At 42.1% G+C, this 24,182-nt stretch overlaps 1 protein-coding gene across 1 annotated transcript in view; it reads right to left on the bottom strand.

Moving 5' to 3' along the window:
* Window positions 1–24,182, bottom strand: part of mcamb (melanoma cell adhesion molecule b) — a 244,314-nt gene that overhangs the window by 72,783 nt on the left and 147,349 nt on the right. Inside the window, exons 2-5 of the mRNA XM_080214585.1 lie at window positions 15,875–16,002; window positions 13,080–13,293; window positions 12,545–12,615; window positions 4,954–5,050 (exon numbers count right to left, since the gene is read on the bottom strand). Of these exons, the coding sequence (XP_080070711.1) occupies window positions 4,954–5,050; window positions 12,545–12,615; window positions 13,080–13,293; window positions 15,875–16,002 (510 nt within the window). The remainder of the gene's footprint in view (window positions 1–4,953; window positions 5,051–12,544; window positions 12,616–13,079; window positions 13,294–15,874; window positions 16,003–24,182) is intronic.

Raw genomic sequence — 24,182 nt, 5'->3', positions numbered from 1 at the left:
TTTATTGCTCACCTTTAATTGTCCTCAAGAAGGTGGTGGTGAGCTGCCTTCTTGAACTGCTGCAGTCCTTGTGGTGCAGATACACCCACAGGGCTGGAAGGGAGGGAGTTCCAGGATTTTGACCAGCAATAGTGAAAGAACAATGATATATTTCTAAGTCAGGATGGTGGGTGGCTGGAAGAGGAACTTACAGCTGGTGTTCCCATGCATCTGTTGCCCTTGTTATCTTAGATGATATTGGTCATGGGTTTGGAAGATGCTATCTAAGGAGCCTTCGTGTGTTGCTGCAATGCATCTTGCAGGTGGTATACACTAGGGCTGCTTTGTCCTATATGCTGTCGAACCTCAAGTGCTGTTGGAGCTCATCCAGGTAATTGGAGAGTATTCCATTACACCCCTGACTTGTGTCTTTTAGATAGTGGACAGCTTTGTGGAGTCTGGAGGTGAATTACTCTCTGTAGAATCCTAGCCTCCGACCTGTTCTTGGAGTCACAGTATTTATATTGCAGTCTAGTTCAGTGTTTGGTCAATGGGAACCCCAGGGTGTTGATATTGGAGGATTCAGCAACTGTAGTGTCATAGAATGTCAATGGTCAGAGTAAGGAACTTCTCTCTGGTGCCCTGATTAATATTTATCACATAATCAACACAAGTAAAATCAGATTATTTGGACATTACCATGTTGCTGTTTGTGAGATCTTGCTGTCTGCAAGTTGGCTGCCATGTTTCCCACAATACAACAGAGAATATATTTTAAAAGGTATTTAACTGACTGTAAAGCACTTTGGGATATTTTGAGATTGAAGAAAGCATTATGGAAATCCAAGTCTTTGTTTTTGCTGCTGATTGCGTTGCAGTTTGAAAAGAGGGTGGAGAAAAATACTTAATTTGCAATATCATTGGTCCTACCTGAATGGAAACTCTGATGCTTCATGTGTGGCTTACTCAGCAAATTAAGGATGGTATTCGATTAAAAGAGGCTTATATTTTTGCAAGTAATAATAGTAAGTCTGGAGATTGGGACATTTTAAGAAATTAGCAAAGGGCAACCAAAAGATTTATAAAAAGGGAAAAAATAGAATGAGAAAAATCTGGCCAGGACTGTAGAAAAAACAGATTCTGAGCTTTTACAACTATATCAACAGCAGCGTAGTTAAAGCAAATGTCAGTTTCTCAGAGGCAGAGACAAGAGAAATTATCATGGGAATGAGGAAATAGCAAGGAATAAATATTTTGTGTCTATTTTGACAGCAGAAGACACAAATTACATACCAAGAGAAACTCTCAGGACTAACAAGAAACAAAACCCAATACAGAATTGATGGTCTACATCACAGGTAGTTGCAGTGATAGTGGATGTGCTGGCGATGAGGTGAAAAAAATCCAGAGATTCTAGAATGATGCTTGTGGATTGGAAGTTGCCAAATATAACAGAGTTATGACATAGCAGATGTTCACAAGATCAGTTTCTGGAATGAGAATTTTGTTGATTAGCGGCTGAGTAAATTGGACCTTCATGCTGTAGAGTTTTAAGAGAGAGATGTAGGCCAAGATTCTCCCAAAAGAATTCTAAGTGCCGAAACCACGTAAAAACTGGAGTAAATCCCACTGGTTTTTTAAGCAGGATTTTTGAAAAATGAATCTGCGGAGGCGTTTAGAGTAGCTAAGAGTAGTGGGCGAGATGAGGATTAGGAGAGGTTTAAATGTCAACAAAGATTGACAAAGAAGTTGATAAAGAAGGGTAGGAGAAACTATGAAGCTGGGCTAGCGCTTAATATAAAAAAGGATAGCAAGAGTTTTTATAAGTATATAAAAAGGAGGAGGCTGGCTAGGGTGAACGTTGGTCCCTTAGAGGATGAGAAGGGGGACTTAGTGGTAGGGGATGGGGATATGGCTGAGGTCTTGAACAACTTTTTTGTTTCAGTCTTCACGGAGGAGGACGTGAATAATTTGCCGGATGTTAGAGATGGAAAGGTGGTAGGACTGGAGGGTCTCGATTACATTAGTGTTACTAGAGAGGTGGTGCTCGACAGACTGGAGGGGCTGATTGCGGACAAGTCCCCAGGACCGGATGGAATGCATCCGAAGGTTCTGAAAGAAATGGCGGAGGTGATAGTGGATGCCTTGGTGGTTATTTTCCAGACGTCGCTGGATTCCGGGGAAGTGCCGGAAGATTGGAAAACGGCTAATGTTACGCCATTGTTTAAGAAGGGTGCCAGGCAAAAGGCAGGGAATTATAGGCCGGTTAGTTTAACGTCTGTTGTAGGTAAAATGTTAGAATCCATCATCAAGGAGGAAATAGCGAGGCATCTTGAGGGGAACTGCTTGATAGAGCAGACGCAGCACGGTTTCGTTAAAGGGAAGTTGTGTCTGACAAATTTACTGGAGTTCTATGAGGATGTGTCTAGGGCGGTGGATAGAGGAGAGCCGGTGGATGTGGTCTTTCTTGATTTTCAGAAGGCGTTTGACAAGGTACCTCACAAGATGTTATTGCAGAAGGTCAGGGGGCATGGAATTGGGGGTAGGATGTTAGCGTGGATAGAGGACTGGTTGTCAAATAGGAGGCAGAGAGTGGGGGTCAATGGGTGCTATTCAGATTGGCGGATGGTGACTAGTGGGGTGCCCCAGGGGTCGGTGCTGGGGCCTCAGCTATTTACCATTTATATAGATGATCTGGAGGAGGGAACCGAGTGTAGGGTGTCGAAATTTGCTGATGACACCAAAATTGGTGGAAAGGCAAATTGTGCGGAGGGTGGGGAGAGTCTACAGAAGGATCTAGATAGGCTGGGCGAATGGGCCAGGAAATGGCAAATGGAATTTAATGTTGGCAAGTGCGAGGTGGTCCACTTTGGTAGGAATAATGGTAGGAAAGATTATTACTTACGTGGAGAAAAACTGCAGCAGGCGACAGTGCAGAGGGACCTCGGGGTCCTTGTGCATGAGTTGCAAAAACCCAGCTTGCAGGTGCAGCAGGTGGTCAGGAAGGTGAATGGGATGCTGGCCTTCATCGCGAGGGGCATTGAATATAAAAGTAGGGAGGTCTTGCTGCGGCTGTATAGGGCATTGGTGAGGCCGCAGCTGGAGTACTGTGTGCAGTTTTGGGCGCCGTACTTACGCAAGGATATTTTGGCCTTGGAGGGAGTGCAGAGGAGGTTTACTAGGCTGATGCCGGAGTTGAGGGGGTTGAGCTATGAGGAGAGGCTGAATAAATTAGGCTTGTACTCGTTAGAGTTTAGAAGAATGAGGGGAGATCTCATTGAGACGTATAAGATGATGAATGGGATGGATAGGATAGAGGTGGAGAGACTCTTCCCGCTCAGAAAGGATAGTAGGACTAGGGGGCACAGCCTCAAGATAAAGGGGGGTGCGGTTTAGAACGGAGTTGAGGAGGAACTTCTTCACTCAAAGGGTGGTGAATCTCTGGAATTCTCTGCCCGTTGAAGTGGTGGAGGCTACCTCGCTGAATATTTTTAAGACATGGGTTGATGGGTTTTTGATAAGAGAGGGGATTAAGGGTTATGGGGAGAGGGCGGGAATGTGGAACTGAGCCACGACAGATCAGCCATGATCTTATTGAATGGCGGGGCAGGCTCGAAGGGCTAGTTGGCCTACTCCTGCTCCTATTTCTTATGTTTCTTATGTAATCTCCCATACTGTGCATCAGACTGCCCTAGCGTGAATCACTCCAAAAATCAGGGACCGGGACCTATTCCCACTGGAGAGGTCAGCAGTATAGGGCTGAGCAGGCCACTGCACATGCGCCAATCTGTCAGAGTGGAATTCGCTTTTTAAAAAAGATTCCCTTTTTTCACTGCTTCCCTCTTCCTTCACCTGGAAGACTGCATACGGTTTGGATCCCCTTACCTAAAAAAGGGTACAATAACACTGGAGGCAGTCCACTAGAAATTCATCAAGTTAATTCCTGGGTTGAGAGGGTTATCCCATCAAGAGTGACTAAGTATCTTGGGTCTGTTTTCAGAGTTTAGAAGAGTGAGGGGTGACCTAATTCAAACATACAAGATCCTGAGGGGGGTTGACACGATAGATGGTCAGGTGTTTTCATTAGTGGGAGAGTCTTGGAGAAGAGGACATAGGTCGATTAAAACTGAGATACGAAGAAATTTCTTTTCGCTGAAGGTAGTGAATCTCTGGAATCCTCTGCCCCAAAGGGTGGTGGAGGCTGGATCATTAGAATATGCAAAGTGGAGGTGGATAAATATTTGATAGATCAAGGAGTACAAGGCTATGGGGAAAGAGCACAAAAAGGACCCAGATAAGCCACGATCATACTGAATGGCAGGGCAGTCCTGAAGGATCTGGTGGCCCATTCCTGCATCTATTTCTAAAGTTTATTTATTAGTCACAAGCAAGCTTCCATTCACACTGCAATGAAGTTACTATGAAAATCCCCTTCTTGTGTTCTCTTTGTACTCTATCTGTCTTCAAAGACACACCTGGTCCTAACTGAAACAGCAGAATGAAAACTGCAAACGTACAGAGTCTCTGTCCCATATTTTCCCCACCCTCTGTGAAAATTGTCTTGCAAAAGATAAACACAAGTTTCAAGACAAGTCAAAAACACTCTGGAACAGTAGTGGCCCAACACAAATGGATTTCCATCATTTTTCTGTGGTTATACAGTGGGGACCCTGAGGAATTTCACCCTCATTACTTCCTTACAGGAATTTCCTTAAAAGGTTATTTTACTTCAGTGTCCAAATGACTCTAGAGCAGTGGGAGGATCAAATTCACATCAGACTCCAATCATATTCTTCATAGCAACCAATGGCTAGAAAACATCCATTCTGACACATGCATCTGATATGCATGATGACTAATGCTGGACTCAGTAATTCGTTACAAATTATGTGAAGATAACGTGTTTTCACTGTTCTCAGGCAGTGTATGCCAGAGATAGCAGCAATGACTTTGGTGGTAAGGAAGGTAACATACTGTTGTCCATCTTGGTAATAGCTTGCAGTGGGGTACGGTCCTTGTACCATGTGATGTTAGGAGCAGGATAGCCATTCCTAGTGCGACAAGTCGCAATCTGAGAAAGATAATATGCCAAAATGCATTAACAGTGTCAATATTGAGGACAGTACATCATCAGCATGCTTAGAAAATACTTTATTAGCTATAAAGTCCTAAAGTTAAACATGCTAAAGTTGTGAAAGATGCAGTATAAATGTAAGTTTCTTATATCAGTCACAAACTCTCTGAGACTATGGGAGAGATTTAACCAACTTTTTTCTAGTAAAGAAGGAGGCCATTCGGCCCATCAACTCTGTACTAACCATAATTCCACCCAGGCCCTATTCCCGCACATTTACCCTGCTAATCCCCCTGACACTAGGGTCAGTTTTAGCATGGTCAATCAACTTAACCACACATCCTTGGACTGTGGGAGGAAACTGGAGCACCTGGAGGAAACCCATGCAGACAAGAGGCGAAAGTGGAAACTTCACACAGACAGTGACCAAGGCCGGAATCAAATCTGGGTCGCTGGTGTTATGATGCAGCGGTGCTAACCACTGTGCCACCGTACCACCCAAAAATGATATTCACTGGAGTTTAGAAGAGTGAGAGGGGATCGCATTGAAACTTATAAAATTCTAACAGGGTTAGACAGGGTCAGAAAGAATGTTCTCAATGGCAGGTGCTCCCAGAAGTAGGAGTCATAGTTTGAGGATAAGGGGTAAATCTTTTATAACAGAGGTGAGGTAAAACTTCTTCACCCAGAGGGTGGCGAATATGTGGAATTCACCATCACAGAATGTAGTTGAGGCCAAAACATTGTCTGATTTCAAGAAGAAATTAGATATAGTTCTTAGGGCTAAAGGGATCAAGAGAAATGGGGAGAGGGATCAGAATATTGAATTCGATAATCAGCCATGATCAAAACGAATGGTGGGGAAGGTGCAAAGCACCAAATGGCCTACTTCTGCTTCTAGTTTCTACGTAGAACTTGCTGCACCCCAAGCTAAGCTGTTCCAGTACAGCTTCAACACTGGCAGCTGTGACGTGGAAAATTGCCCAAATATGTCACGTACACAAAAAGCAGGACAAATCCAACTCAGCCAATTATGGGCCTATCAGTCCACTCTTGATCATCAGTAGTGTTGGATGAGGTCATCAGTGGTGCTTTCAAGCAACACTTGTTTAGCAATAATCTGCTCACTGACGCTCAGTTTGGGTTCCACCAGGTCCATTCAGCTCCTGACCTTATCACGGCCTTGGTTCAATCATAAGAAAAAATCTGAACTCCAAAGATGAGATCAAGACTGCATTTAACTGAGTATGGCATCAAGGTATTCAAACAAAACTGGAGCTAATGAGAATCCGAGAGAAAAAAACCCTCTGCTGGTTGGAGTCATACCTAGCACAAAGGAAATGGTTGTGGTTGTTGGAGGTCAGTCATCTCAGACCCTGGATATTATTGCATGAATTACTCTGGGGAGTGTCTTAGCTTCAATCTTCTTCAGCTGCTTCTTTAATGATCTTCTTCCTATTATAAAGTCAGAAGAAGGGATGTTCATTGGTGAATACACGATGTTCAGCATCATTTGCACTGATGTGCTGGGCTCCCAATCTTGAGGATGAGGATAATTTTGCGGCTTCCTCCTCTGGTGAGTTGTTAAATTGTCCAGCACCATTGGATGTAGCAGGACTGCTGAGCTTGGATCTTATCCATTGATTGTGAGATTACCTAACTCCGTCTATCACTTGCTGCTTTGTTGTTTTGCACAGAAATAGTCCTGTGTTGTAGCTTCACCAGATCGACACATCATTTTTAGTTGCCTGGTGTTGTTCCTGGCATGCTGTCTTGCTCTCTTTACTGAACAATAGTTAATCCATTGGCTTAGTACAGTGAGAATATACCAAGCCATGAGTTTGCAGGTTGTAGTTGAGAACAGTTCTGCAACTGCTGGTGGCCCACAACATCTCATGAATGCCTAGTCTTGAGTTGCTAGATCTGTTGAAAAAGTCTAACGAATTTAGCACAGTTGTAATGCCACATAACATAATGGAGGACATCTTCAATGTGAAAACAGGACTTTGTTTTCACAAGGACTGTTCAATGGACACTCTGACCGATACAGTCACTGACAGATGCAACTGCGACAGGCATGTTGGTGAGGATGAGGTCAAATATGTCTTTCTCTTTTATTGGTTTCCTCAGCACCAGCCACAAACTCAGCACCCCCCCCCCACTCAAAGTATATTCTTCACCCTTTCCTACCTCAATGCTTCTTCCAAGTGGTTTTCAACATGGAGGAATAATGATTCATCAATTTAGGGGATGGTATGTAGTAATCAGCAGGACATTTCCTTGCCCATGTTTGACCTGGTGCCATGAGACTTCACGCGGTCCAGAGTCAATGTTCAGGACTCCCACGGCAATTCCTTCCCACTACCATTATACCACTGTGGCACCACCTCTGCTGAGTCTATCCTACCAGCGATACAGCACACACCAGGAATGGTGATGGTGGTTTAGGGGCATTATCTGGAAGATAATGCTATTTACCCGGGTTGAAATGGTCGCTACGAGAGGACACAGATTTAAGGTGCAGGGAGGCAAGTACAGAAGTGATGTTAGGGGTAAGCTTTTCACTCAGAGGGTGGTGAGTGAATGGAATCGGCTGCCGTCAGTGGTGGTGGAGGTGAACTCGCTGGAGTCTTTTAAAAGACTCCTGGATGAGTATATGGGATTTAATGGGATTGGGGGTTATAGATAGGTCTATAGATTGGTAGGTGTTGATGTGATCGGCACAACTCGTGGACCGAAGGGCCTGTTTGTGCTGTAGTGTTCTATGTTCTATGATTCTGTGAATATGACTATGTCAGGCTGTTGCTTGACAAGGCTGTAAGATAGCTCTCCCAAGTTTGGCACAAGCCCTCAGATGTTAGGAAGGAACCCCTGCAGGGTTGACAGGGCTGAGCTCCTCATTATTGTTTTCAGTAACCAGGTTGATGTCAGGTGCTCCATATAGTTTCATTCCATTTTGTGGGGAGCCAGTCATCATTGTTGAGCCAAAAGACCTCACAAGCGAAAGCAATGTCCAGAAATCTCAGTACTGTGTTTCAATTGCAATCACCTTGGATAACCAGATGGATGGAAAATCCCAAGACAATCCGTCGGATTGAGGTACCACTCCAGCCATGCTTCTTGGGTGGGATCCTGGATTGTCTTTTTGGAACGTGGACGCCTCAGTAAATGGTCACCTCACTAGCTTTAAGTTGGACACGGATACCAAGGGGAGAGTTATAGTTCTCTCAGAAAAGGAACAATGACTGACAGGCCTCTGGCTACAAATGATGGACACGCAACTCTACGAGTCTGGAGGAATCCAATTTCTGGTCACCATGGAATCTCTGCAGAATGAGGCCATAAGGCCCATCGAGTCTCTGATAGTGCATTCCACCCAGATCTACCCATGAGCCTATCCTTGTAACACCACACATTTACTATGCCTAATCCCCCTAACTTACATATCTTTGGACACTAAGGGGCAATTTAAAATGGGCAATCCACCTAACCTACACATCTTTGGACTTTGGGAAAAAACTCCTAAACTGGAGGAAATCCACAGACGTGGGGATAACATGCAACCCACACAAAGAGAGGTCATAGGCATGATTTTAGATCCACTAAGATATGGTGACTTGGAGAGGGTACAGAAAAGATTTACCAGGATGCTGTCTGGTATGGAGGGCATTAGCTATGAGGAGAGGTTAGAGAAACTTGGTTTGCTCTCACTGGAATGATGAAGGTTGAGGGGGAACCTGATAGAACATTATGAGGGGCATGGACAGAATGGATAGTCAGAAACTTTTTCCCAGGGTGGAAGAGTCAATTACTCGGGGGCATGGGTTTAAGGTGCGAGGGGCAAGGTTTAAAGAAGATGTATGAGACAAGTTTTTTTACAAAGAGGGTGATGAATGCCTGGAACTCACTGCCGGGGGAGGTAGTGGAGATGGATACTATAATGACTTTTAAGATGCATCTTGACAAATTCATAAATAGGATGGGAATAGAGGGATTTGGTCCCAAAAGGGTGAAGGATTTGCAGACTTGGAGGGCCAAAGGGCCTGTTCCTGTGCTGTAGTTTTCTTTGTTCTGGAAAACAGTTCTGCCCACAGTGTGACATAAAGAGCCACATGACCTGAGACCAGAGTTAGTTGTGAACTGGATAAACAGTCGGAGCAAACATGGCGTAAGCTCACAGCTTGGAATATACCCTGTCTATATGTACATAGTTATGTGTTATGAATACATAGTTAATGTATACAAAGACTCAAAATCTTTTTGTGAGGCTCACTGAAGGAATATACAATATTTAACAAATTTTAACTGTATTTTTTAAGCTAGTGAAGTTCTGCAATTTCTTTACATAACTATTTTACATGAACGTATAACTAGGGCTGTAAATAGGGCTTTAAACTAAATAGTGGGGGGGAGGGTTCAGGGGTATGGGGAATTACAAAATCAAAGGTAAAGGAAAGGGTATGAGTGCAGGTTAATGTTGAGGACATTCAACTAGTTAAAGGAGTGGAGGGCTCAGGAGGGGTTAGTAGCGTTTCAACAAATCAGGTCCAGATAAAGGTTGGCATAAAGACACTTTACCTGAATGCACAAAGCATTCCAAACAAAGTGAATGAGTTGATGGCACAAATCAGTACAAATGGGTATGATCTAGTGCCCATTACAGAAACGTGGTTGCAGGGTGACTGGGACTGGGAACTGAATATCCAGGGGTATCAGACATTTAGGAAGGATAGACAGGAAGGAAAAAGAGGCGGGTAGCTCTGTCAATAAAAAATAACATCAGGGCAGTAGTGAGAGACGATATAGGCTCTATGGAGCAAAATGTGGAATCATTGTGGGTAGAGATAAGGAAAAGTAAGGGGAGAAAGTCACTGGGGGGCGTACTTTATAGGCCCCCAAATAATAACTTTGAGGTGGGGCGGGCTATAAATAAGCAAATAATGGATGTGTGCAAAAACAGAATGACAATAATCATGGGGGATTTTAACCTGCATATTGATTCGTTGACTCAAGTCGGTCATGGTGGACTTGAGGAAGAGTTCTTAGAATGCTGTCGGGATAGTTTCCTCGAACAGTATGTTACAGAACCTACGAGGAAGCGAGTTATCTTGGATCTGGTCCTGTGTAATGATACAGGTAGAATTGAAGATCTTCTTGTGAGGGATCCTCTTGGGATGAGTGATCACAATATGGTTGAATTTCTATTACAGATGGAGGGTGAGAAAGTAGGGTCCCAAACCAGTGTCCTTTGCTTGAACAGAGGGGAGTACGATAGGATGAGGGCAAAATTGGCTAATGTAGACTGGGAGCGCAGACTAGTTGGTAGGACAGCTGAGGAACAGTGGAGGATTTTTAAGGAGATTTTTCTCAGTACTCAGCAAAAATATATTCCAGTGATAAAGAAGGAATATAAGCAAAAGGATAACCAGCCATGGATAACAAAAGAAATAAAGGAGAGTATTAAATTAAAAACCAATGCGTATTGAGTGGCCAAAACTAGTGGGGAATTAGAAGATTGGGAAAGCTTTAAAAAACAACAAAGAACGACTAAGAAAGCGGTAAAGAAAGGAAAGATGGATTATGAAACTAAACTGGCGCAAAATATAAAAACTGATAGTAAAAGTTCTTACAAATATATAAAAAGGAAAAGAGTGGCTAAAGTAAATGTTGGATCCTTAGAAGACGAGAAGGGGGATTTAATAATGGAAACAAGGAAATGGCTGAGGCCTTAAACAAGTTTTTTGAATCGGTCTTCACGGTAGAGGACTCAAATAGCTTACCGAACGTTAATGGTCGTGGGACTGTAGGGGGTGAGGTCCTTAAAACGATTACTATTACTAAAGAAGTAGTGCTTGGTAAACTAATGGGACTAAAGGTAGAGAAGTCCCCTGGCCCGGATGGAATGTATCCCAGTGTACTGAAAGAAATGTAACAGATGTAATAGCAGTTGCATTAGTAGTAATTTATCAAAATTCACTGGACTCTGGGGAAGTGCTGGCTGATTGGAAAACAGCTACTGTTACGCTACTGTTTAAAAAAGGAAGTAGACGAAAGGCGGGTAACTACAAGCTGGTTAGCTTAACGTCTGTAGTTGGGAAAATGCTGGAATCCATCATTAAAGAAGAAATAGCAGGACATCTAGAAAAGAATGGTTCGATCAGAAAGTCATGTTTGATGAATTTACTGGATTTTTATGAAGATGTAATGAGTGCAGTTGACAGAGGGGAGCCAGTGGATGTGGTGTTTTTAGATTTCCAGAAGGTGTTTGATAAGGTGCCTCACAAAAAGTTGCTGCAGAAGATTAAGGTACACAGAGTTGAGGGTCAAGTGTTAGCGTGGATTGAGGATTGGTTATCTAACAGGAAGCAGGGAGTTGGAATAAATGGGTGCTTTTCTGGTTGGCAGTTGGTGACTAATGGAGTGCCGCAGGGATCGGTGCTGGGGCCTCAACTGTTTACCATTTACATAGATGATCTGGAGAAGGGGACCGAGTGTAGGGTAACAAAGTTTGCTGATGACACGAAGATGAGTGGGAAAGCGAATTGCGTGGAGGATGCGGAAAGTCTGCAGAGTGATTTGGATAGGCTGAGTGAGTGGGCGAGAGTCTGGCAGATAGAGTACAATGTTGGCAAGTGTGAGGTTATCCACTTTGGAAGGAATAATAGTAAAATGGACTATTATTTAAACAGTGAAAAATTATAACATGCTACTGTGCAGAGGGGCCTGGGGGTCCTTGTGCATGAATCACAAAAACTCAGTTTGCAGGTGCAGCAGGTGATCAAGAAGGCAAATCGAATGTTGGCCTTTATCACGAGGGGGATGGAATATAAAAGCAGGGAGGTCTTGCTGCAATTGTATAAGGCACTGGTGAGGCTGCAACTAGAGTACTGTGTGCAATTTTGGACCCCCTATTTGTGAAAGGATATATTGGCCTTGGAGGGAGTACCGAGAAGGTTCACCAGGTTGATAACGGAGATGAGGGGGTTAGCTTATGAGGGGAGATTGAGTAGGTTGGGCCTGTACTCGTTGGAGTTTCGAAGGCTGAGAGGTGATCTTATAGAGACATGTAAGATAATGAAGGGCTAGATAGGGTAGAGGCAGAGAGATTCTTTCCACTTAGAAAGGAAACAAGAACTAGAGGACACATCCTCAAAATAAGGGGGGGTCAGTTTAGAACAGAGTTGAGGAGGAACTTCTTCTCTCAGAGGGTAGTGAATCTCTGGAATTCTCTGCCCATTGAAGCGGTGGAAGCTACCTCGTTGAATATGTTTAAGTCACAGGTAGATGGATTTCTGATCGATAAGGGAATTAAGGGTTATGGGGAGCAGGCGGGTAAGTGGAACTGAACCACTTTCATATCACCCACGATCTTATTGAATGGCGGGGCAGGCTCGAAGGGCTAGATGGCCTACTCCTGCTCCTATTTCTTATGTTCTTATTTTCCAAGTGTAAAAGTGAGGCAACAGAGTGTCAGGTACTTAGCTTTTTTACCTGTGATGGTTTCTTCTCCAGTACTGATATGCTTACTTCACTTGGGAATATCTCAGGTAATTCTGGGGCATCTATCAAAAAAGAGAGATGGGTAAACAGAGACAAGAAGGGGCATTTTAAAGGCTACAGAAAATCAGAAGCTCTGCTCTTATCTGTTTCAGCTCAACTTGTGCCTGCAATGCAATATGCAGAGGTGAAGTCAATCTATGTCAATTGATTGATCAAAATAGAACACATTGCAGTCACAAAAAGAACCAGAGATAATATGAGGGAAAAACCAATGTACACCATGAATTGTTGGGATCCTGCAATGTGCTGCCTGGAACGGTGATAGAAGTAGATTCAATAATAACTTTTAAAAGGGAATTGGATAACTAGGAAAAAGGAAGAGAAAATGCTGATTGTCAGGATAACGAAAGGGGAATGGGACAAATTGATAGTTTTCAATGAGCAGGTATGGGAAGGATGGGCTGAATGGCCTCCATTGTTGAATCAGTCTATGATTATAAAAGATTATTCTACAAAAAAAACTTACCAAAAACTTTCAACTCTGTTGTGCCTTCACCACTGCCTGCTGGACCAGCACCAACTTGGCACAAAAATGTCTGTTCATCTCCAAGCTCAACAGGGCTAATGGTCAGTGTGTAGTTCTCATCCACCTTGATCCGACCAGTGTAGTCAGTTTCATTGTCAACAATTCTACTTTCTCCATCCTGGAAATAGATTCGTTTCCGCAAGTTCTTTTCATTCTGAAGTTCAAATTTTAAGAAGTTTTAGTAAAATGTAAGTTTCATAGTTATAATTCACACCCTCTTTAGTTACTGCCTTCGTGCCACATTGTGCTTCAGCTGACATACTACACAGATGACCAACTCCAAAACATTCAGCAGTGTCAGCTGTCACTGGCATCAAGTAGATGCTGAAGAATAGATAATGAGGACTCCATGCCTTCCCCAATTGCTGACAGCCATATTTTCTTCTATTTCAGCACTGCACTGTGCATAAGTGCATGTGCTAACCATCCATTGAGCATTAGCTCAGGGCTCTAACATGCTATTTTGAGCCCAATTTGTCAGGATTTGTTCCAGGGAGAAGTGTGAGGTAATTTTACAAAACACTTTGCTGTCAATTCCTCACTGATCAGAAGTTGGGGTGCATCAAATGCAGACAACTGCAGCAATTTCCCAAAATTTTGCATGCTCACAGCTCTTAAGACTAAGACATCGACTCATTAATTGTTTAAAATCTAATCGGTTTAAATTATCTCCCAATTAATTTAGAATTGAAATCTATATAGTCCCAAAAACTACACTTACAATATAATAAATCAGCAGTCTCAATAAACATTTTCTCAGATATCTTTAAAACATTAATTATTATTGCTGATAATCTTTCCCAGCTACGCCATAGATTCCAAATTGCAATATTTGCAAACGGACTCAGCAGTTCAAGAAAGCAGCTCACCAATTAGTAATAAATGCTGGTCTAGCCAAATGACATCCACATCCCAAAAATAAATTCAAAAAATACATTTCTCAAGTCTCTATACCCTAGGTTGCATACTAACAGTTGCACAGGAACGGCCACCTATCCACGGCATTATCTGGTCACTTTATGACAGAGTCACAATATTGAAGTCATAGAGATTTTCAGCATGGAAACAGGCCCTTCTTCCCAATTTGTCCATGCCACCCAGCTTTTACCAATAAGCTAGTCCCAATTGCCCATGTTTGGTTCATGTCTCTCTATACCAATCTTACCCATGTAATTGTCCAAATGCTTTTTAAAAGACAATTGTACCCGCCTTTACTACTGCCTCTGGCAGCTCATGCCAGACACTCACCAGCCTCTGTGTGAAAAAATTGCCCCTCTGGACCCTTTTGTATTTTTCCCTTCTCACCTTAAACCTACATCCTCTAGTTTTAGACTCTCCTATTTTTGGGAAATAATGTTGGCTATCTACCTCATCTATACCCCTCATCATTTTATAGGCCTCTGTAAGATCACCCCTAAGTCTCCTACGCTCCAGGGAAAAAAGTCCCAGTCTATACAACCTCTCCTTGTAACTCAAACCATCAAGTCCCAGTAGCATCCTTGTAAATCTTTTCTTAATTCTTTCCAGTTTGATAATATCCTTTCTATAATAAGGTGACCAGAACTATACACAGCATTACAAGTGTGGCCTTACCAGTGTCTTGTACAACTTTAACATGACGTTCCAACTCCTGTATTCAATGTTTGGACCAATGAAACCAAGCATGTCAAATGCCTTCTTCACCTCTCTGTCCATCTTTTACTCCACTCTTAAGGAGTTATGAACCCCTAGATCTAAATTCTCCCCAACGCCCTACCAATAACTAAATAAGTCTGCCCTGGTTTGATCTACCAAAATGCATCACCTCGCATTTATCGAAATTAAACTCCATCTGCCATTCATCAGCCCACTGGCCCAACTGATCAAGATCCCGTTGCAATCCTAGAGAGCCTTCTTCACTGTCCATTATGCCACCAATCTTGGTTGTCTTCTGCAAACTTACTAACCACGCCTCCTAAATTCTCATCCAAATCATTAATATAAATGACAAAGAACAATGGACCCAGCAACAGTCCCTGAAGCACACCGCTGGTCACAGGCCTCCAGTTTGATTCATGTCTCTCTATACCAATCTTACCCATGTCTTCTGTCATCATACCAATTTTGTATCCAATTGGCTGCCTCCCCCTGGATCCCGTGAGATTTAGCCTTATGCAACAACCTACCATGCTGTACCTTGTCAAAGGCCTTGCTTAAATCCATGTAGATAATATCAACTACAATGCCCTTATTTATCTTCTCGGTTACCCCTTCAGAAAACTCAATCAAATTCGTGAGACATGGTTTTCCACTCACAAAGCCATGCTGACTGTCTGTAATTAGTCCTTGCCTCCCTAAATGCCTATGGATCCTTTCTCTCAGAATACCTTCCAATAACTTACTTACTACAGATGTTAGGCTCACCAGCTTGTAGTTCTCAGGCTTTTCCCTGCAGTCTTTCTTAAACAAAGATGTAACATTTGCCACCCTCCAATCTTCAGCCACCTCACCTGTGGTATTGGGTCAGTCACACAGTGACAGGGCTACACTATCAAAGAGCCAATCAATCACATAGCGACAGGGCCACACTTTCAAAGGGTCAATCAGTCATACAATGACAGGACTGCATTATTGAGGAGTCAGCCAATCATTCAGTAATAGGGCTCTACTGTTGAGGGTTCTGTTTGGCAATTCTAAAGTGATAGGATGCTCTCATGTGGGATTAATCAGTTATGCATCAATGTAATTATACTTACAACAAACCACTGAACATATTTCACAGTGCTTGGGGTGGATATCTCTGGAACACATGTTATGTTTATGGGTTTCCCGATCTCTGCTTCCACTACAGGTGGTGTAGAAACATGAACTGTGCCATTTATGCCTGTGAGCAAATAGCAAACAATAATGTTAACTTCAAATGTTTTATTTGCAGCTCTCAATATGCCTCCTGCTTGAAAATAAAGTTTGACAGGTCTATGGTGTTTATCAGCAATTGATGTGGAGATGCCGGCGTTAGACTAGGGTACACACAGTGGGTTTACTATCAAATAAACTTGTTGGACTTTAACCTGTTGTTGTGAGACTTCTTACTGTATTAGCAATTGACACAGAGTTAAGCGTGGGTATATCTGAGATTGTTCAAGTGAGGGATGTAGGTATATCTTACAATGAGGATTTGGTTATATCAGGATGTTACAGTGAAGAAGGCAGGTTGTATGTGTGCTACAATGAGCCATGGTGTGTCAGAAAGTTACAACAAGGATTGTGGAGTATATTAGGGTTACAATGAGCAGAGTAGCTTATATCAGTGCATTACAGGGAAGGGTAATGGGTGTATATCAGGTATTAGAAGCAGTATGAAGTTGGACAAATTGTTGGACGTTAAGCTGGTGTTGTGGGATTTCTTTCTATAAATTGCTAGAACAGAGTAACAAAACTGACGCTCAGGGAATTGAGAGTTTTTGGACAGAATCAAGTCACCTGGAAAGAAAATGATCAGAAAAATCAGACACAGATAATACATCTTGGCACCAATGGGTTGGGAGTGAAACACGTTCTTTTTGACAACTGTACCACACTTGTCCATTTTCAGTGCTTGTGTAATTATACTGGATATTATAAGGAAACAACTTACTTACTTAAATAGCAATAAAAAACAATCACTGTTGGAACGAAGTGTTTTAGGTTGGCAGCCAGCTTATACTACCTTAATAAGGCATCAATTCTGAAGATCTTGAGTCAAACAGTACGAAGCAGCCAAAAGCAACATTCCACACTCACAGCCACTTTCATAATAAACCCCCTCCACACTTTCATCCCATTATCAATATAAACCATTATATTCACTTGCCAATCTCCACACTCTGTCTTTACAACCCGATTTTATGGATTTCATATTTATCATTCATGGATGGATCTGGCAAAGTTTATTTCTTCATATATTTAATCAACACAATGATATATAAATCATATTGAAATCAAGTGCCTAATGGAGGTATGATCAGACATCTTGGACCTGACTCTCAAAATAACTACTCACCAGCAGCTGTGCTTTAACCTCTTATTTTATCACAGTTCTGAGGATTGATTCCCATTCCAAAACACTGTATTGCAACATAGAACAATCAAAGGCTGAACACAGCAACAACTGAAAGGTTGAAGTAATGCTTTAAACTCTCACCTTCAGAAGAAATATTGGGAGCCCCTTCTTCCAAGGAGGTAATGTGTGTCAACATCACCATAGCAACTGTCATCATAAATATACCTTCTTGCAAGCAACTGCTCCCAACAATTCTTCAGAAGCAGAGACTTTAAAGCATGTATTAACCATTTGGACACTGCATACTCAGCCTTTGATTGTTCTATGTTGCAATTCATTGTTTTGTAGTGAGACAGTGTTAACAGAACCATGAGAAAAGGTGGGCTTAAAGCACAGCTGCTGGTGAGTAAACTAAATAGTGGGGGGAGGGTTCAGTTGCATGGAAAATTAAAAAATCAAAGTTAAAGAAGAAGGTAGGAGTGCAGGTTAGTGATGAGGCTGGTGTTACCAAAAAAAAGAAAGGAACAGAACATGTGAACATCATATTAAACCAAGAAATCGCACAAGAGTCGGGAAATTTGATAATTGAACATGTATCTGAATACACAAAACATTCAGAATAAAATTAATGAGTTTACAACACAAATAGAGGCAAATGGGTATGATTCGCTGGTGATTCCTGAAATGTGGTTGCAGGGAAACCAGGTTTGGGAATTGAATATCCAAGGGTACTTATTTTAAAAGGATGGACAGAAAGAAAAAGGACGTGATATAGCTTCGTTAGTGATGAAAGAGATAAATGCTGTAGTAAGAAATGATGTAGACACTGGAGATTAAGACATAGAATCAGTCTGGGTAAAAATAAGAAATATTAAGGGAAAGAAATCCCTGGTGGGAGTAATATATGGGTCCCCAGACAGTTCTGCAGTGGGACACAAGATAAATGATCAAATACTCGGGTTGGAAAAAAGGTATAGGTTATTTCAGTAAGTATATAGACTAGATAAATAAAATTGACAAGGGTAGCCTTGAATAAGAGTTCATTGAATGTTTTTGGCATTGTTCATTACCACAATATATGTGATGGAACCAAGCAAGGAGCAGGCTCTTCTGGATTTGGTGTTGTGTAATGAGTGATTAATTAATTATCTCACAGTTAAGGAGCCTCTAGGGAAGAGCAACATCATGGGAAGTTAAAGATATCATAAAGGCAAAAACTAAGGCATACCATATTGCAAAGACCAGTAACAGGCTGGAAGATTGAGAAACTTTTAAAGATCAACAAAGGGTTACAGAAAAAGTAATAAAAAGAGCAAAAGTCCATTATGAAAGAAAACTAGCACAAAATATAAAAAGATAGCAAAAACTTCAATAAGTATATAAAAGGAAAGAGAGTAGCTAAAGTGAATGTTGGACCCTTGGAGGATATGAATGGGGAGTTAATAGGAGGGAGCACTGAAATAGGCCAGAGACACTAAGTTAGTATTTTACCCCAGTTTTCATGGTGGAGGAAACTAGTACCATTTCAATAGTAACAGGCAATGCAGAATGGAAAGGTGAATGCTGTCTGACTGAGAGGAGTGCTTTTGGAGTTGGATGAATACAGTGAGTTATAAGGAGGTAAGTCATCATTAAACTTGCTTTCAGGGTGAGCTTAATTAGTTCTTATTTGGAAAGTTAAAAGCCGCAGTTTAGTGCATTCCTGCAACAGGAACCAGCTGAGTCGGGGGGAGATGTCTTTTAGGTCAAACCAAGTAGACAAGCTCAAATTACATTAGGACAAAGTAAAAGGGGCAGCTCCCCAAAAGGAAGGGGAACAGCCCAAACAAAAATAAAAGTACAAAGGAAACTTAAGGCACATCAAATCAAAATGTGATTGTCAGGGTCTATAACGCACCTTAGCCCGCGGACACCACATGCTCCCTCTCCAGGGACACCTGGCCGCAAATGTAGCCGCGGTACAGAGGTAACCAGCTGAGTCAGGTCTCAACTGAACTTGGCTGGTCGTTTGTACAACAAGTTAAAACCAGTTCCAGGGCCTTATAAATTGTGCCTATAAAAACAGAGGCCTCAGAGTGCTGCTCTGCCTGCACAGTGTGTGCTGCCTGACTGAGATGAGTACTTTTGGAGTTGGATGAACACGGAGTTACTGAAATAGGCAGCAGAGGCTATAAGCAAGAGTGCTGATTAGTAAGTGTTTTTTCTTTTTGCTCTTCTGTGTAAATTCTGTGGTTTATAGCTTGAAAAGATTATACTTGGCAGTAACAAGGAGCAGGAAAGAAGAGCCGTAGAAAATTTAAGTTTAAGTCCTAGTTTAAGTCACGGGTAGATAGATTTCTGATAGACAAGGGAATTAAGGGTTATGGGGAGCAGGTGGGAAAGTGGAACTGATCCACTTCAGATCAGCCATGATCTTATTGAATGGTGGGGCAGGCTCGAAGGGCTAGATGGCCTACTCCTGCTCCTATATCTTATGTTCTTATGTAAAATTGTATATATTTGACACCGCTTTCAAAAGTTTAATTTAAAGGGGTAAGACATGACAGAAGAGCTCTAAACTGTGGTTTGCTCCTTTTGCTCCATGTGGCAGGTTGGGGACAGTTCCCAACTGTGTGTGTGCATGTGGGCAGGAAATGTCTCCAGCTACAGCTCTTGGAAGCCTTAGTTTTGTGGCTGGAGACACTGTGGAGCTTCCGCAAGTCAGAGAGTATTGTGGATAGAACGTTTAGAGAGTTGGTTACACTGCAGGCTCAGACTCCGCAGGCAGGAAGAGAATGGGTGACCACCAGACAGAGCAAGAGAGATAGGCAGGTAGTGCAGGAATCTCTTGTGACCATTTCCCTGTGAAACAGATACATGGTTTTGGATACAGTTGAGGGGGAATGACCTCGCTAGGGAAAGTAGCAGCAGCCAAACTCATTGCAACAAGGTTGGTTCTGCTGCAGAGGGGAGGGGTAAAAAGTGTGCCAGTGCAATAGTTATAGGGGATTCAACTGTAAGGGGAATAGATAGGTGTTCGGAGGGACCACAGAAAGGTAAGGGAGGTGGTGTAGTTCTGATACTTAAGATATCAGGGGTGGTAGTGACAGATGATATAGGTTCAATGGGAAAAAAAGGTTGAATCTATTTGGGTGGAAATTAGATACAGTAAGGAGAAAAAGTCATTGATAGGTGCAGTCTATAGGCCACCAAATAATGACATCATGGTGGGGTGAGAATAAACAAAGAAATAGCTGATTCATGTAAAAATGGTACGGCAATTACCATAAGGAATTTTAATCTACATATCAATTTGGTCAAGGTAGCCTTAAGGAGGAGTTCATAGACTGTATCCACGATAGCTTCCTTGAACAGTATGTAATGGGACCGACAAGGGAGCAAGCTATCCTAGATCTGGTCCTGTGTGATGAGACAGGAATAATTAATGATCTTGCAGGTAGGGATCCTCTTAGAAGAAGCAATCACAGTGTGGTTGAATTTAAAATACAGATGGAGAGTGAGAAGGTAAAATCCAATCCCAGTGTCTTGTGCTTAAACAAAGGAGACTACAAAGGAATGAGGGAGGAGTTGGCTAAGATAGACTAGGATTAAAAACTTTATGGTGGGACAATTGAGGAACAGTGGAGAATTTTCAAAGTGATCTTTCACAGTGCTCAGCAAAAGTATATACCAGTGATGAGGAAGGACTGTGGAAAAAGAGATAATCTGCCATGGATATCTAAGGAAATGAGAGTATCAAATTGAAAGAAAATGCATACAAAGTGGCAATGATTAGTGGGAACCTAGAGAATTGGGAAATCTTTAAAGGTCAGCAGAAAGCCACAAAAAAAACTCTAAAGACAGGTAAGCTGGATCATGAAAGTAAACTAGCTCAGAATATAAAAACAGCACAAGTTTCTACAAATATATAAAACGATAGTCCTTTAGAGGACGAGAAGAGGGATGTAATAGCTGGAAATGGGAAAATGGCTGAGACATTGAACAGGTGTTTTGTGTCAGTCTTCACAGTGGAAAACACAAATAACATGCTGAAAATTGACAGGAAGGCTATGGCAGGTGAGAACTTAGAAACTATCATTATCATGAAAGAGGTAATGTTGGGCAAGTTAATGGGGCTAAAGGTAGACAAGTCTCTTGGTCCTGATGGAATGCATCCCCAGGTACTAAAAGAGATGGCGGGAGAAATAGCAAATGCACTAGTGGTAATTTACCAAAATTGCTGGACTCTGGGTAGTTCCTGCAGATTGGAAAAGAGCAAATGTAACACCACTGTTTTTAAAAAGGAGATAGACAAAAGGCAGGTAACTATAGGCCAGTTAACTCTACTTCTGTAGTAGAGAAAATGCTTGACTCTATCATTAAGGAAGAAGTAGCGAGACATCTGGATATAAGTTGCCCCATTGGTAAGGTGCAGCATGGGTTCATGAAGAGCAGGTCATGTTTGACTAATTTGGTGAAATTCTTTGTCCACTGCACATGGAATGTTCTCAATGGGGATCCTCTGGATGTGGTGTATCTGGATTTCCAGAAGGCATTTGACAAGGTGCCTCACCAAAGATTCTTGCATAAGATAAAGATGCACAGTATTACAAGTAATGTATTAGCATGGATAGAGGATTGGTTAATGAACAGAAAGCAAAGAGTAATTGGGGGTTTTTCGGTTGGTGATCAGTGACTAGTGGTGTGCCTCAGGGATCAGTGTTGGGACCACAATTGTTTACGATTTACATAGATAAATTGGAGTTGGGGACCAAGCGTAGTGTGCCAAAAGTCACAGATGACACTAAGATGAGTGGCAGAGCAAAGTGTGCAGAGGATGCTGAAAGGGATATAGACAATCTAAGCTAGTGGGCGAAGGTCTGGCAGATGAGGACAATGTTCGTAAATGTGAGGTCATCCATTTTGGTAGGAATAACAGCAAAATGGACTATTATTTGAATGGTAAAAAATTGCAGCATGCTGCTGTACAAAGGGACCTGGGTGTCCTTGTGCAGGAATCTCAAGGAGTTGGTTTGCGGGTGCAGCAGGTAATTAAGAAGGCAAATGGAATTTTGTCCTTCGTTGCTACAGGGGTAGAGTTTAAAAACAGTGAGGTTATGTTGCAGATGTATAAGGTGCTGATGAGGCCACACCTGGAGTACTGTGTACCGTTTTGGTCTCCTTACTTGAGAAAGGATATACTGGCACTTGAGGGGGTGCAGAGGAGATTCACTAGGTTGATTCTGGAGTTGAAGAGGGTTGGCTTATGAAGAGAGACTGAGTAGGCTGGAGTTATACTCATTGGAATTCAGAAGAATGAGGGGAGAGCTTATAGAAACACAAGATTATGAAAAGAATAAATAAGATAGAAGCAGGGAAGTTGTTTCCACTGGCAGGGGAAACTAGAACTAGGGGGGCATTGCCTCAAAATAAGGGGAAGCAGATTTAGGACTGAGTTGAGGAGGAACTTCACATAAGGTTGGGAATCTGTGGAATTCCCTGCCCAGTGAAGCAGTTGAGGCTACCACATTGAATGTTTTTTAAGGCAAGGATAGATACATTTTTGAACAGTAACGGAATTAAGCATATGCTGAATGGGCAGATAAATGGAGCTGAATCCACAAAGATCAGCCATGATCTTACTGAATGGTGGAGCAGGCTCGAGAGGCTAGATGACCTACTCCTGCTCCTAGTTCTTATGTTAAAGGAAGGAACTTGGAATAATCAACATCAACAGGGGAAAAAGCGCTGAGGAAACTATGGGATTGAAAGCAGACAAGTCTTCAGGCCTGATGGCCTACATTTGGGGCAGCACAGTAGTACAGTGGTTAGCACTGTTGTTTCACAGCTCCAGGGACTTGGGTTCGATTCCAGGTTTGGGTCACTGTCTGTGTGGAGTTTGCACATTCTCCTCGTGTCTGCGTGGCTTTCCTCCGGGTGCTCCAGTTTCTTCCCACAGTCCAAAGATGTGCGGGTTAGGTTGATTGGCCATGCAACAAAAAAAAATTGCCCCTTAGTATCCTGAGATGTGTAGTTAGAGAGATTAATGGGTAAATACGTAGGGATATGGGAGTAGGGCCTGGGTGCGATTGTGGTCGGCGCAGACTCGATGAGCCGAATGGCCTCTTTCTGTACTGTAGGGTTTCTATGATTTCTATGATCCTAGGCTCTTAAAAGAAGTGGCAGTGAAGATAGTGGCTAGAACTCCACTACCTTGCTCAATGGAATCAGAGTGGGTAAGGGCCCAACAACAGTTTTCCATTAACCTCAGGTGGGAATTTCCAGTCTCTCTCAAGCGAGGCTGTAAAATCCCGCCCAGTAGATCCATTGATTATAATATTGCAAACTTCCCTGAATGTGGGAAAGGTTCCAGTGAATTGTAAAAATACTAATATAACACCCTTATTCAAAAAGGGAGGTAAGCAGAAAGTAGGAAACTATAGATCAGTTAGTTCAACATTTATTGTTGGGAAATTGCTAGAATCCATTATTGAGGAAGTAATAACAGGACATTTGGAAAATCAAAACGCAACCCATCAATCAGCATAGTTTGAAGGGTAAATCATGTTTGATTAATTTGCTAGAATTCTTCAAAGATGAAACAAGCAAAATGGATAATGGGGATCCTGTAGATGTAGTATATAAAGATTCTAGAAGGCATTTTGTATAGCACCTGATAAGATGCTATACAAAAGGTTAATTTAATGTACAAGGTAAGGTAACACGGCATTAGAGGTAATTTATTATCTTGGATAGAAGACTGGCTAACTGACAGAAGGTGAGAGTTGGGATAAATGGGTCTTTTTCTGGTTGGCAGGATGTAACTTGTGGAGTACCATAGGATTTGATCCTCTGGGCTCCAATTAGTTACAATCTATTAATAACTTGGATGCAGGGATAGAAGGTTCTATAACCAAATTTGCAGTTGACACTAAAATAGGTGGGATAGTAAGTTGCGATAAAGAAATATGCAATTTACAAATGGATATGGATAGGTTAGGTGAGTGAACCAACATTTGATAGATGGAATTTAACATGGATAA

Source organism: Carcharhinus amblyrhynchos, chromosome 29, assembly GCF_965287045.1.
Source record: "Carcharhinus amblyrhynchos chromosome 29, sCarAmb.v2.hapA, whole genome shotgun sequence".
NCBI classification, from domain to species: domain Eukaryota; kingdom Metazoa; phylum Chordata; class Chondrichthyes; order Carcharhiniformes; family Carcharhinidae; genus Carcharhinus; species Carcharhinus amblyrhynchos.
This window is presented reverse-complemented; position numbering and strand designations above follow the sequence as displayed.